Genomic DNA, 13,743 nt, shown 5'->3' on the forward strand with positions numbered 1-13,743 from the left:
AGGGGAAGAAAAAGACTAAGAGAGATACCGTAGTTATGATTATTATATATTAATATGTTTGAATGAAGTGGAAGCAAAAAGTGATCAAAAGAGTAAAGAAGAAGCTTGAGTGATTTTGAACATCTCTTAAGAATGTGAGATTGCCTGGAGACAAATGGCCGCAGAAGGTATTCCGATGGCTACCACAGGAAGGAAGAAGCACGACAAATCTTCACAATTTTGGAGATAATGCAACAGGTCATAATCCGAGAATTTAAAGAAGAGGATGCGTTGGATAAAAATGCATAGTAATTAAGAATAAAAAAACAGCTTGCAATTATATAAAATCCGTTAGTAATAATAATATTTTATAATAATTATGTTACACTTTATAATTTATTACATTGTATTATATCACACAACAATTGCAATGTTATTTTCGTTGAACACAAATTACTATTATGTGTATCATTAGTATAAGCAAATCTATAGTTTGGATTGTTCTGTGATTATAATGTCGCTCTCGCCGGAATTTTGCGTTGATAGATCCAAATTCCGATTATTTCTATTTTTCAGACAAGCATTTTTTGCCTGTTCCAAAAGATTCTGTGCCATTTGATTGCCCGTCTTCTCCACCATTTGCTTAAAGTAGCCATTCGGTTTGTCATGTAATAATTCGTACGGCGTGCCAAGTTCCTATTTGTATATTTATGATATAATTATTGTATATTTATGATATAATTATACGAATTCTCCTTCTTTTTCTCTATCCATCTAATTATCTCTCTCTTATCTATCTATCTAATCATCTCTCTTAAGAAATGTTTTAAAAATCTTATTGTCGTAATACTAAAAGTTTTCTCACAGTGTAAAGAAGAAAAAAATATTGTGAAGATATTAAAAGCTTATGAAAGTATGAAAATTTTATATTACACTTTATTATTTAATTATTTAATTTTATTTCAGCGTTCTTCCAATTACGATATAAATTTAAATATTGACTGTTTATTATATATATATATATAAAGAGAGAGAGAGAGAGAAAGAGAGAGAGACATATAAACCGATATTTGTTAAAATTCTTTTTAAATGCGTACAACTTTTTCTGAAATATTTATGTAAAGAAAAGAAATATTGTGTGTATTTTTAATTATTTTTTTATAAAATTAATATTTTTATCATTCCATAAATTACGTACCACGATGTAACCGTTTTCCATCACTATGATGCGATCACTGTCTATGACAGTATTCAAACGATGCGCTATCGTGATGACAGTGCAATTATTAAAGTTCTTCCTTATCGTATCTTGAATTAAAGCATCAGTACTGAAAAAGGAAATACAAATTTAAAATAATAGCAAATACAAAACATTAAATTCGTAAATTACCCGTTTATTGATCGAGTATCTAAATCTTTACTGGAGATTTAATTCGATATGAAATATTCCGATATTGTTAAACTTTCAAATTTATATATTTAAAAGCACAAGCGCTTTGTGTAATGAGCTCGTCAAAATTTATTGAGACTTACTAGGAATCGATATTTGCTGTGGCTTCGTCAAGAACGAGCAAGCGATTATTTCTCAAGATCGCTCTAGCTAAGCATATGAGCTGCCTTTGACCGACGCTGAAGTTACGGCCACCGCAAAGGACATTTTGATCCAACGCAAGTTCGCTTAGCTCGACTAATCGAAGCACCTCCCACAGCTTCACATCGTCATACTGATTGAACGGATCCAAGTTGTAGCGTAAACTCTCGGAGAAAAGCACCGGCTCCTGAGGTATGATGGAAATCTTGGAACGTAACTCCTGCAGATTCACCGTGCTCGTCTCCCGGCCGTCAATTTTAATCTCACCCTTTAGATCTTCATCAAACAGGCGAAAGAGCGCGGAGATTAATGAAGATTTGCCAGCACCAGTTCGTCCTACTACACCGATCTTCCAACCAGGTTCAATAGACATGTTCAGATTCTGCGAAATGACGTGGATGAAATATATGACGTGCATTGAATTGCAATGAAGGTTGATTGATTCGTTTACCTTTAAGACAAACGGATTGTTCTTGTCGTACTTCATGCTGACATTCTTGAATGTTAATCGTCCTTGAGACGGCCATGTGGGCGGTGGAGGGTCATCCGAGGTAACGATTGGTTCCGTGGGAAGATTTGTATACTGGAGAATTCTTTCCACAGCTGTCATCAACGAAAAAGTCTCGGCTATCTGTTTTATGCTGAATTGCAAACCGCCGACCAAGATTAGTGATTGCGAAATTGCCAGACCTACATCGCTACCGGATACATTGCCTGAAAATTAATAAAAGAAAGATAAAAAAGAATCTCAAAGATTACCAATTAATAAAAGATAGTATTCTGTATAATGTTATATATATGTAAAATATATATTATTTTTTTTTACAAATTCGTAGAGAGAGAAAGAGAAAAAAGAAAGAGAGATATATTTTCCCTTTATTCATAATATCATATATTCTTGTATATTTTAACATCTATCAAAAATATATAACATTAATTGAGAATATTCAGAAATTGAAATGTTGAAAAGAACGCACCATATTCACTTATCACTATGTAGGAATAGCAGAGACAGACTATGAACAAGCACGCAATCGTGTCCACAACGACGCTGAAAACAGATCCACATGCCAAAACTTGGTACCACGCTCCACTATGAGTATTCTGCAATTCATCGAACTTGTCTCGTACCATCTTCTCGATATTGTTACCGCTGCTCCGGATCGTCGGTAATCCATTTAGCGTAGCGTTTATATGTGAAAACAACGGACTCTTAGCTAAAAACGAAGTTATATCAAACATATAGTTCGTACATCTGCTCCAAGATCTTTAGAATCCAGCTTTGACATTAATAATATTCAATGAATCTAAAGATTCTAACTCATAACAGTTTGATGAGAACTTTGAATCCAAGAGTCCGATTTTAATAATTCAAGAAAATCAATAATAATGTAAGAAAAATATTTAAGAAATATATTTTATGCTCTGGATGATTACTTCTCTCTCTTTCTCTCTCTTACTCTCTATCTTTAAATACTTACTTACTCCTTCAAGACGTTTGACGCTTTGAGCAGTCTTGAGATAGAACTTTGTCCACAGATAAAATAAAATAATTTGTATGATTATCGGTATTATCATCCATCGATTAAGTATCGCCACCATGACAAATATAGCCAGTACTACACTGGTCATCTGAAGTGCTTCAAGTATTATTTTGGGTAGCAGTTCATCTATCGTGCCAATGTCCTTTGAAAATCTATTTAAGATTCGACCTGAAAAAAAATTATACTTTTTTTTGGAATGCTGTAAATACATGATTAAAGATTCATTTCTGTCAATCATTATATTTTGTTCTATCACAGATAAACGTAGAAATTATTATAATATTGATAATACTCGAATTAAAAACAAATATTTTGATCTTTTCGTTCTCAAATTCAAAATAATGCAAAACTATCGTGATTCCTTTTATTTGACATCTTTTTGCTTTCTCTACATCATTCTTTATTCATCTCATTGCTCCACTTACCGGAAAGATTCCTGTTAAAGAAGGACATACGCGCCTGTAACAGATTGGAGAACATGATGTTGTGCAGGTTGTTGCTGGAGTTCAGGCAGATCTTCATGAAGAGAAAACTGCGGAATAATATAGTAACGGTGCAAGTGATAATACAGAATGTGTAAACGTATATAGCATCTATTTTACTGAGCAAACCGTCCGAATTCAACGTGAAGATCAATGCCAAGAAGCTATCATTACGCATGTTCATGTAATTTTTATCAATTTGATTGGCGCCGGCAGTATCTTCATTTCGCCTGACCTCTTCCAAATTGGTCCAGTACGAAACCCAGTAATCATTGCCAGTGGTAGCAACCTGGCCGATGATGAAAAATAGCAGCAGCACAAACAGAATGAAATAATTCCCGCCATAGTGTAAATATTCTCTGAACACCTTACTGGATATTCGACCACGCATCATCTCTTCACCTTCTAGATTGTTTTCCATACAAGTCAAATCGTCGTTTGGTGATGAATACTAGAAAAGTATTCACTTGGGCAATTTTTGCAAAGACAAAGACTAGTTTACTAAAAGCGCACAAAATCACAAATCGCAAATAATGTATTAATAAGAACCTTATTTAGTTTTTCATTATAGTGATTTTACCGTGTAAAACTATATTAAATATCTTTGATAATTAATATAACTGTGCAAATATACTTCTAATTATTCGATTTATTATTCGACCTATTATTCGATTAAGTGAATTTTTATTTAATAAGGACAATACAAAAACATGATAAATGAATAAATGAGTTATGGTCTTACAACAGAGCTTGCGATCGACACTTCCGAAAGACGTTTGGATATCAGCATATTCCTTAAAGACATTTCTGAAATTTTTCTTGCATTTTCTTCCTTTTTTTGCGCTCCGGCGCTTGTCAAGTCATTCATCATCTCAATGAAATCTTTGCTTGATTCTATCAATTCTTTATAACTTCCTTGCATCTTTACGAAGCCCTTGAAAAGCAAAATTAAATTAGATTATATGAAGAATATTTTTATTTTTAGGAATATAATTTTTAACATGATCTCATAATAAATAATAATTACATATCTTTTTATAAAGTATTAAAATATTTAATATTTAATCAAAATATTTATAAAGTATTATCTTTTGATAAAAAGAAAGATTTTCTAAAGATTAACGTTAATTAATTTTATCAATATTTATGATAATTATACATATAATTTTAATACACTTTTATTGATTTTTTAATTACGCACAGATTAAATATTTCTTTATCAAAAGTAATTAAAAAGAAAAAGAAATAATTAAGTTGATGATATATATAAATATATAATTAACATTTTATTATTCCGCACAACACACTAAGTTTTACTTCTTTAATAGAATGAAATTTTTGTATGAAAGATTTAAATTAATAATTTTTTTCGAATTGAAAATAGTAAAAATTTAATGTAGAAAGCACACAATTTGAAAGGTCGAAATACTGATTCAAAAATATTTAATTTAACACACACACCCGGTCAAGCACGATAATGTGATCCACACGTTTTAGAAAGTGCAACTGATGTGTAACAAGAATCCTTGTCTTTCCGTAGAGGTACTCGGTGATGCATTTTTTGTAGAGATGTTTGGCGACATGAGTATCTACCGCACTCAAAGGATCATCGAGCAAGTAAAGATCCGCTTGCCTGTAGACTGCCCTCGCGAGATTGATTCGCGCTCTTTGACCTCCGGAGAGAGATGCGCCTCTTTCACCGACTGTTGTCATATCACCCTGTGGAAACTGTTGGAAGTCCTTTAACAATGCACACACATGCGTCACCTGAAACCGCCAATTGCTTGAATTATAAAATATCAAAGACCTTTAGAGAGCCTAGAAATAAAAAAAAGAGAATGTTTTTCATTTTAACGGTCCTTTTAGTGACTAAAAAATATATTTTAAACCAATATAAAATTATTACTTTCATTCATTAAATCTTGATTTACCTCACTATATCTGACTTTATCGAAGGGTTGGCCAAATAATATATTGTCTCTTACAGTGCCGCCAAAGAGCCAGGGTTCCTGGCTAGCGTAGGAGATGCGTATATTTGAATTTTCTATGTGATAACAGTTAGTCATTTTACCGTAAGAAACCTTTTTTGAGGGATCATGCGTGAGAATCACGGCACCTGCACCGAGATCCAACTCTTTCAGCAGCAGGTAAAGCATGGAAGATTTACCGGAGCCTACGGGGCCGACCAGGGCGTATAGTCTACCCGGATTAATGATTGCTGAAACGTTACACAATGTTGGTGGCAGTTGTCCGTTGATCCAATTTGCAGAAACGCGATGAAACTTCACGCAAATTGGACGATATGATTCCTCAGGAGTTTTATTGTTGACATCTATTTGATTGTTCGTACCAATCACTTTGTTTAATTTTTCGTCTTTAGATTGCAACGTTTCCTTAAAGCATTCCATATTTACTTCATCCATTAATAGAAGATCCTGCATGTTAAAGGCTACATTAGTCATTAAACAAACACGAAAAGCCAAAAAATAAAAAAATCAGTATATAACGCGATTCGAAACGTGATAATATACATGATGATGCACCTCTAATCGATTCATAGATATCATCGTCTCGCCAAGTACTATAAGCGCTTGCGGAAAATACAAAGCCGCAGTGAGTTGAAGAATGTTAAAAAATGTTGTAAGAGTATAAGTCACATCAGCATTCAGATTATTTCCCGATAATACGAACATTATCAATGTAAAGTAAAGCAGCAACCTCTCCGTAAACACTATGATAGCTATATTTGTAGCGCGCACGTATGCCGAGAATTTAATCTTTTTGATTTCCAGTGCTCTCGTTATCGACACAATCTTGTTGAATGGTTTTTCCCAAGCATACATTTTTATTACCTAAAATGAAAAAAAACGTGAATTATGAATTTTTTCGCAAAATTTAAAATTCCCTTGTAAAATTTATTTAAAATTGTAAAAGAAGCGTTATATAATATAAGAAGATGTATATAATGTAAGAAGATTTGTATAATATATAATACTTTTATACGAATATATATAATCATTTAAAAATAAAATAGTGAATAAAATATTTTCCAAAAGTACCTGTATCCCGGCTACGAGTTCATTCATCAGCTGTATCCGTCGATCGGTCAATGGCGCGATTATGGCTCTAATATTATGGCTTAGCAAACTGATAGTTCCCTGAATAGGTATGCTAATTATCAATAGTAACCCGATGCCTATGAGAATCGAGACACCGACCTTCTGCCACATTATGTATCCCACGATTATGATCTAGTAAATAAAGAAGAATCAGTAATTTCAACAGTTAATTTTTTGTTATATAAAATAATGTCTTTAAGAAGTTAGTGAATAAGCAGGAAAATATGCTTCATTTTTATAACAAATCTACATTTCAACGTAATTAATTAGTAAGATAAGTGTGTATAAATGGAAGTGATATAAAATTAGTAAGTTTATATAAATAGAAGTGATTTTATAAAATATAACAAAATAAATGTGCAATATATGTAAAAAATTAATTAGCTTAAGAAATTCTAATTACAGGAGGAAATCATAAGATATATTTTAAAGATGTTTATTTCTTTTTAATCTTTTGGATACAGAAATACTTTTTGTTAAATAAAATGTTACCTGAATAGGCATAATCCATATGTGATGCAGATATATTGTTAATAAATCGAACCGATTCATATCATTGCTGAGAAGATTCACAATCTGTCCAGCACCGGTTCGACTTAAAGATGTTTGATTCAATCGCAATATCTGTAACAGTTTTGAGAAAAATTACAGGATTTATTATTGGGAATAATTATATCTCTTGAACCATCGTTTATGAATTTACTATTTATTTAAAAAATTGAGCTATTATAGTAAATTTAGCGTAAAGCTTTACTTTAATTTAATAATTTAATAAAACTAGTATACAAAATTATTTTTTTTTATAATTATTTAATATAATACTTTCTGTATAATGTATATATATAGATTCACGATTAAAAAATAAAATATAACGAGGCACTTTTATTGCGAACGACATTTTTTTAAATATTTTTTTCTATCTATTTCTTTATTGCATTTTGAAAGACATTTAAAAAAGGCGTCATTCCTTTACACACATGTGTGGAATTTCAGTATCTGACATATCGAACGCTATCGACCAAAGTCGAAGGATAGACTTAATGGAGTAGATAATAACTGTAATGTCATTTCTGTTGATGATAAACGCGCTATTGCCATAATTTTTTATTGTATTTACATTCGCATGTTACGAGAACTTGCGAAATAGATGTCGAAAAAATTCAAACAAGAGTACTGGTCCGAATACATTTCAAAAATCAAATAGGATATTATTAATGAAGGATAGACTTACTATTTTATTTTTTATTATTACATGTTTTAATTTAAGATTGTATGTATTAATAATTACATATTAATGACAATGATTGATATTTTATTTGATGCAAAGGAAAGTATCTATGAATTTGTAAATAAGTACTAATAATATAATTTTATATGTTATTCTTGTGTGTGTTTAAAGTGCATATATTTGTGTATATGTGCATATGTGAGAGAAAGAGAGAGAGAGAGAGAGAGAGAGAGGGAGAGAGAGAGAGAGAATTATAAATTCAATACATGCAATCCACTTTTACAGAAACCGAAAAAAATCGTTTAAATTAATTTTTCCATCAGTGAAATCAATTTCTTTCGATGTTAAACATTTCATTATATTAATAATTTATTGATGAATCTTTTTCATTAAACTTGCGATATAAATACGTGTCTCGCAAGTTTTAATCAAAATCGTAAAACGATCGAAATTGATCTCGAGACGCTATTTCTGTTCAGGAAGAGCAGATTTCTCTTTCTAGAGAAATTCTTAGATTATTATCGAAACTTAAAATTTATTTATAACGTTACCTTTCTATAGATAAGGGAGGTACAGGCAACGCGTATTCTCATGCCGATTTGTTGCGACATTATGGTAATATGGGTTAACATCAAGGCGGCACTAAAAAGACAAATCACTAAACAAGCGATATAAATCATTGTCTTGTTTTTTTCTATTTGGTCTGTTGAATTTGATTCTTGAGTAAAATAACTGATAATCCAACCTTGCAGAATCGGTACCAAAATTCGTAATATGCATGACTAGAAACAAGAATACATTAAAAAAATTTAATATTTTCCTGCATATTTGTATTTACATAAATTTTTAACATAATTTTATATATCTAAGCAGGAAAATCTAACTCGACATATAAGTGCGAGATATGCAATGCAATAAATTTTTTTCTCATTTCTTTTCTCTCTTTTTTTAATGTGAAAGCTATATAAAAAATAATTAATTTGATTAATGAGGACAATACATAATATTTAATCAATTGATTTTTTCATTTACGTAATGGTATTATATAATGGTCAAAGATATTGTTAACATTCTATGCTTTTTTGCAAAATTATCAATATTTCACCTCGATAAAGATATAGATTCCGATAATGGCATATGGCAACCAAAAGGCGCCGAAGAGTGCCTTGTATAGTTTCGGACGAATATTCTTCTTCAATCGCACTTTCTGCCCATCTTTGCCCACAGTATATTCCAGTTTTTTTAGTTTTTGCAATTCACGATTCCAATATCTAAATAAATATATTAAAATATTATTTATGCTTTGAAATAATTTTGGAAAAAGGAATTGCTATTAGTTTCCAAAGTGTTTTCATAATTATTTTATGCCTTGAAGTTATGTATGTAAAATTAATTTATTTAATATTAACAAGAGTTTTATGAATTTATTTGATTCGGTATTTTTGTGAAATCTGTAATAATTGTCAAAGAAAAAAATTTATTCGCTCTTAATGAAGATATAATATCATTTAATTCGGAAGATGTTATACCTGTTTATCAAATATTATTCCATTTTTTAATGAATCAAAATTCATTAACCATTTGATACCAGTATATAACAGATAACAGAAAATTTATGATAGCTATATTTGATTTTTGTTATTTAATCTAAATCATGAGTATTGTACCTCGACAAAATCATGAATCACATTAATTATATAATTTAAAATAGAAAAGTTTATGAAATTATTTTTTTATCTCATGACTATTCAAAGAAAGTTCTTTTATATTTTTTTCTTTTATATTTTACATATCGGTTATATTTTATTGTTTGTTATTAAATTTTAATAAAAGATTATATTATAAATATAATATTATGTTTAAAATAATTATTAATAAATTATTAGCATATTATCAATAAATTAACTCATTATTCTTTTTTGTATAAAAAATATAAGAGCTATAATTATTACAAACGATATTATTCGTTACATTTGTACGCTTTTAAAAGCAGGAAATACTCACTTTTCGAGATGATCTGTCACTTTTTTAGAGTCATCTTCTTTCAATGGTTGAAAAATGTCAGATTCCTGCAAATCAGTCTTCGCGCCTTTTAAAAACAAGTCTAACATCCACCTATACGCGAAACAATAACATAAATACTACATAAATTTTAATTTTATTAAGGTAAAATCGGTTACAAAGATAATTACTATAAATTAATATAAAGTTCTGAAAAACAAATTCCGTATAAATATCTCAAGAGAAGTTTATTCACATACATTTTTCATTACATTCTTTGTAAATATATAGGTTAGTTATTTTCTATTTCAATTTAAAATAAATATTTGAAAGAAATAGAAAATAATATATATAAATAAAATAATAATTATACATATAATTAATAATAAGTAATTAGAAATTCCTTCTATTGGTTATGAGACAAATACTTATGGGAAATCAGAAACATTTATATATATATATATATATATATATATATATATATATATATATATACAGGGTGACCCATTTTAACTTAGGCAGCCAAATAACTCGAAAAATAAGCAAGATAGAGAAAAATGTTTTAGACAAAAGTTGTATGGTTTCGAGGGGGCCATAAGATGGTATCATTGGTTTGACCTTGAAGAGTCATTTGAAGGTCACGTGAAGGTCACTTCAATTTTTTTAAATGGAATACCCTATATATTTTTATACATTCTTGTAGCTTATTTCGAGAGCTTTCCAAAACACTATAATTAAGTACCTTTCCGTTAAGTACTTTTTGAGTTATGATGCTTGAAATAATTTCTTAATTTTACATAAACCGTAAAATATCTTGTAAAATATTCATTTTTCGATTATCTTACCTTAATACTTTTATGTACAAAATAATGAGAGGAATCAATTGGTGTAAAGAAAACACATAGTTGTTTCGAAGAAAAAATATGTAATTGTTAATTGCAAATTACATATTTTTTCTTCGAAACAACTATGTATTTTCTTTACACCAATTGATTCCTCTCATTATTTTGTACATAAAACTATTAAGGTAAGGTAATCGAAAAATGAATATTTTACAAGATATTTTACGGTTTATGTAAAATTAAGAAATTATTTCAAGCCTCATAACTCAAATAGTACTTAATTATAGTGTTTTGGAAAGCTCTCGAGATGAGCTACAAGAATGTACAAAAATATATAGGATGTTCCATTTAAAAAAATTGAAGTGACCTTCACGTGACCTTCAAATGACTCTTCAAGGTCAAACCAATGATACCAACTTATGGCCCCCTCGAAACCATACAACTTTTGTCTAAAACATTTTTCTCTATCTTGCTTATTTTTCGAGTTATTTGGCTGCCTAAGTTAAAATGGGTCACCCTGTATAATGAAAAATATATACTTCATCAAAAAAGAAAATTTTTTTCTTGAAATTGATTTTCTCATGAAAAAAACGGAAATTTTATTTTGTTTAAAATAATAAAATTATGCATTATTTCAACAGAATAATAATACTTTTTCAAACACAAAAACTCTTCTTAAAACAAGAATGTTTATCCTTTAAAAAGACATCTTCTTTAATATAAAAGAGAAACAAAAAAATTTCTGCTTGAAAAAATTGTTTTCTTTCCTTAAGATTATAAATCTTCATTTTTTCAAGAAAGAAAAAATATTTATTTTTTTAAGCTTTCATTTTTGAATAAAATCCAAAATCCTCTGAAGAATAAAAAAATTTCTAAAAAGTTTCGTTTGCTCTAAAAATGTATACGAAATATTGTATAAATATATTAACGAACCAAAAAAATAGTTGACTAAAGATATTCGCGGTCTCCTTAGGATTCCGTTTTATGTGAGTTGAGTCCTTATTCATGTTGTTTCACTATCGATAATCTTAGAATTTTGAAGATCTTACAAGATTTAACAATAATTTAGACTGTCTGAAAAAAATTAAAACAATTGGCATTCTCAACTTTACTCTTCTTCTCTTTTTCTCCCCTTATTATCGAGACACACTTTTCGAAAGTCAATTCTTTACTGAAACTTAGTATCTATTTACGTTACTTTTCATATTACCAGGCATTGATAATAACGTTCCTATAGAAGAACGTACTTAGTCATTTACTTTACTTATCTATAATATATGTAAATTGTTTCGTTTTTACATTTCATTTCTGTAAAATACATTTTTAAGCTAAACTTCTTTAAATTTTTATTATTTTTTTATATTTTATAATACTTTTTGATGTTAAATTTGCATTAAATTTCTATGATTTTTGCAATATTCTTTAATATTATAACTTTTATAAAAAAGATATATACATATATAAATATATATATATATATAGATGCATGTATGTATATATCTTTTTTATAAAAGTTATAATATTAAAGAATATTGCAAAAATCATAAAAATTTAATGCAAATTTAACATCAAAAGTATCATGAAATATAAAAATAATAAAAATTTATGTTTTAAAGTAAAATACACTAAAATGGAATAAAATATTATTTCAATATATATATATATATATATATATATATATATATATATATTGAAATAATTTTTTATTTCCAGTTTTAGTGCATTTTTCTTTAAAACATAAATTTGTCTAGAACAGATAAATTTAAATAGTGAATAATAAAATAAAAATACTTTTATATGATGTACATTGATATTAAATTGATGTCTTTTTGTACGATAAATTTTTAATGAACATATGTCGATTTAACGTCTTTTTTTAATCTTTTCCTGAGAAAAGAAATTTTGTTAAAGTTTCTATATGAGATACTGTCGATTTTCAATGATATTATATTATCTGAAGAATATAGGGTGTGATAAAAACTAAATTACTGCAATTTTTTTTCTGCCTTTCTTGTATATTTTATTGTACTTTGGTTTATTTATTTGGTATATTTATATACAATATTTTGTGCATAATTCATTTATCATAAGTTTACTATACATATGTAGTAAACTTACAATCTATCTATAAATTAACAATCTATTTGTACAATTATATTTATTTAACATACTTAGTAATACGCAGGAGAGAAGTTACAACTATAATCGTGCAAGAAGAGAGAGATGAAAAGATTCCGATTGTAAGAGATTAACAATGAAGTACTGTATTACTGCAAACCTGAGCTCATCGAATATATGAAAATAATTACTTATGAATACAAAGATATTGGTAAATGAGTATGTATTTGTACATTTACGAATATTTTTGTAATATAGTTTCGTAAAATATATGTAATGTATATAATATATAATATGTATAATATATATAATTTGTATAATATATTATATAATATATATAATATATATATATATATATAATACGTATAATATATATATATATATATATAAATATAAAAAATATACATCATATTTATTTATGTATAAAAGCTGCGCATGTAGCTATAAAATAACGCAGTATTCTATAAAATAAGATACATGTAACAACGGGCTATACTCGCATAACATTATTATAATATTATTACATATTAATATATAATAATTATATATAATATAATTGCTGTGTATAATATAACAATATAATACATTATATATCTCATTATATTACTCGTAGACTTTCTTCAATACTTGTTAATATTAAATCGATACTTTCATTATGGTAATATAGATAGTTGCATCAATAAATGCAGTTACAAAAATATTGAGCTCCTTTTTTGTCTCTATGCCTAATATGATAAGTTACATATGAAAGTTACATATAATTACAACAAGTAACAAAATTAAGTATAATGTTTCGTTAAGTATCTGAGTTTAGTTCGGAATATTTATTCGTTAATTAT

At 28.2% G+C, this 13,743-nt stretch overlaps 1 protein-coding gene across 2 annotated transcripts; it reads right to left on the bottom strand.

The window, feature by feature from the left end:
• Nucleotides 1-316: 316 nt before the first annotated feature.
• On the bottom strand, nucleotides 317-11,971 carry LOC145968441 (ATP-binding cassette sub-family C member 4). 2 transcript variants are annotated; one of them, XM_083093885.1, is made up of 17 exons: nucleotides 11,720-11,970; nucleotides 9,948-10,058; nucleotides 9,049-9,214; nucleotides 8,495-8,725; nucleotides 7,208-7,339; nucleotides 6,656-6,847; nucleotides 6,140-6,448; nucleotides 5,528-6,031; nucleotides 5,058-5,363; nucleotides 4,339-4,530; nucleotides 3,540-4,047; nucleotides 3,052-3,282; nucleotides 2,548-2,787; nucleotides 2,022-2,284; nucleotides 1,513-1,952; nucleotides 1,178-1,307; nucleotides 317-675 (listed from the first exon to the last, which is right to left on the bottom strand). In XM_083093885.1, the coding sequence occupies exons 1-17, from the start codon at nucleotides 11,791-11,793 to the stop codon at nucleotides 466-468; spliced, it is 4,239 nt and encodes a 1,412-aa protein (XP_082950011.1). In that variant the 5' UTR covers nucleotides 11,794-11,970; the 3' UTR covers nucleotides 317-465. The 2 variants fall into 2 exon arrangements, with proteins under 2 accessions (XP_082950011.1, XP_082950012.1); XM_083093886.1 differs by lacking the exon at nucleotides 2,548-2,787 and having other exon boundaries at nucleotides 11,720-11,971.
• Nucleotides 11,972-13,743: the final 1,772 nt, after the last annotated feature.

The sequence above is a fragment of the Camponotus vicinus genome, unplaced genomic scaffold (assembly GCF_025532165.1).
Source record: "Camponotus vicinus isolate PSW18456_S1 unplaced genomic scaffold, iyCamVici1.0 SCAF_3, whole genome shotgun sequence".
Taxonomy (NCBI): Eukaryota; Metazoa; Arthropoda; class Insecta; order Hymenoptera; family Formicidae; genus Camponotus; species Camponotus vicinus.

Excerpts from the sequence above, each read along its gene's own strand:
- LOC145968441 (XM_083093885.1), bottom strand. The coding sequence starts at position 11,793 with ATGAATAAGGACTCAACTCACATAAAACGGAATCCTAAGGAGACCGCG. Across the intron at positions 6,449-6,655 it reads AACTCGTAGCCGGGATACAG|GTAATAAAAATGTATGCTTG; the intron begins GTACTTTTGGAA and ends TTTTCATTTTAG. Across the intron at positions 2,285-2,547 it reads CATAGTGATAAGTGAATATG|GCAATGTATCCGGTAGCGAT; the intron begins GTGCGTTCTTTT and ends ATTAATTTTCAG.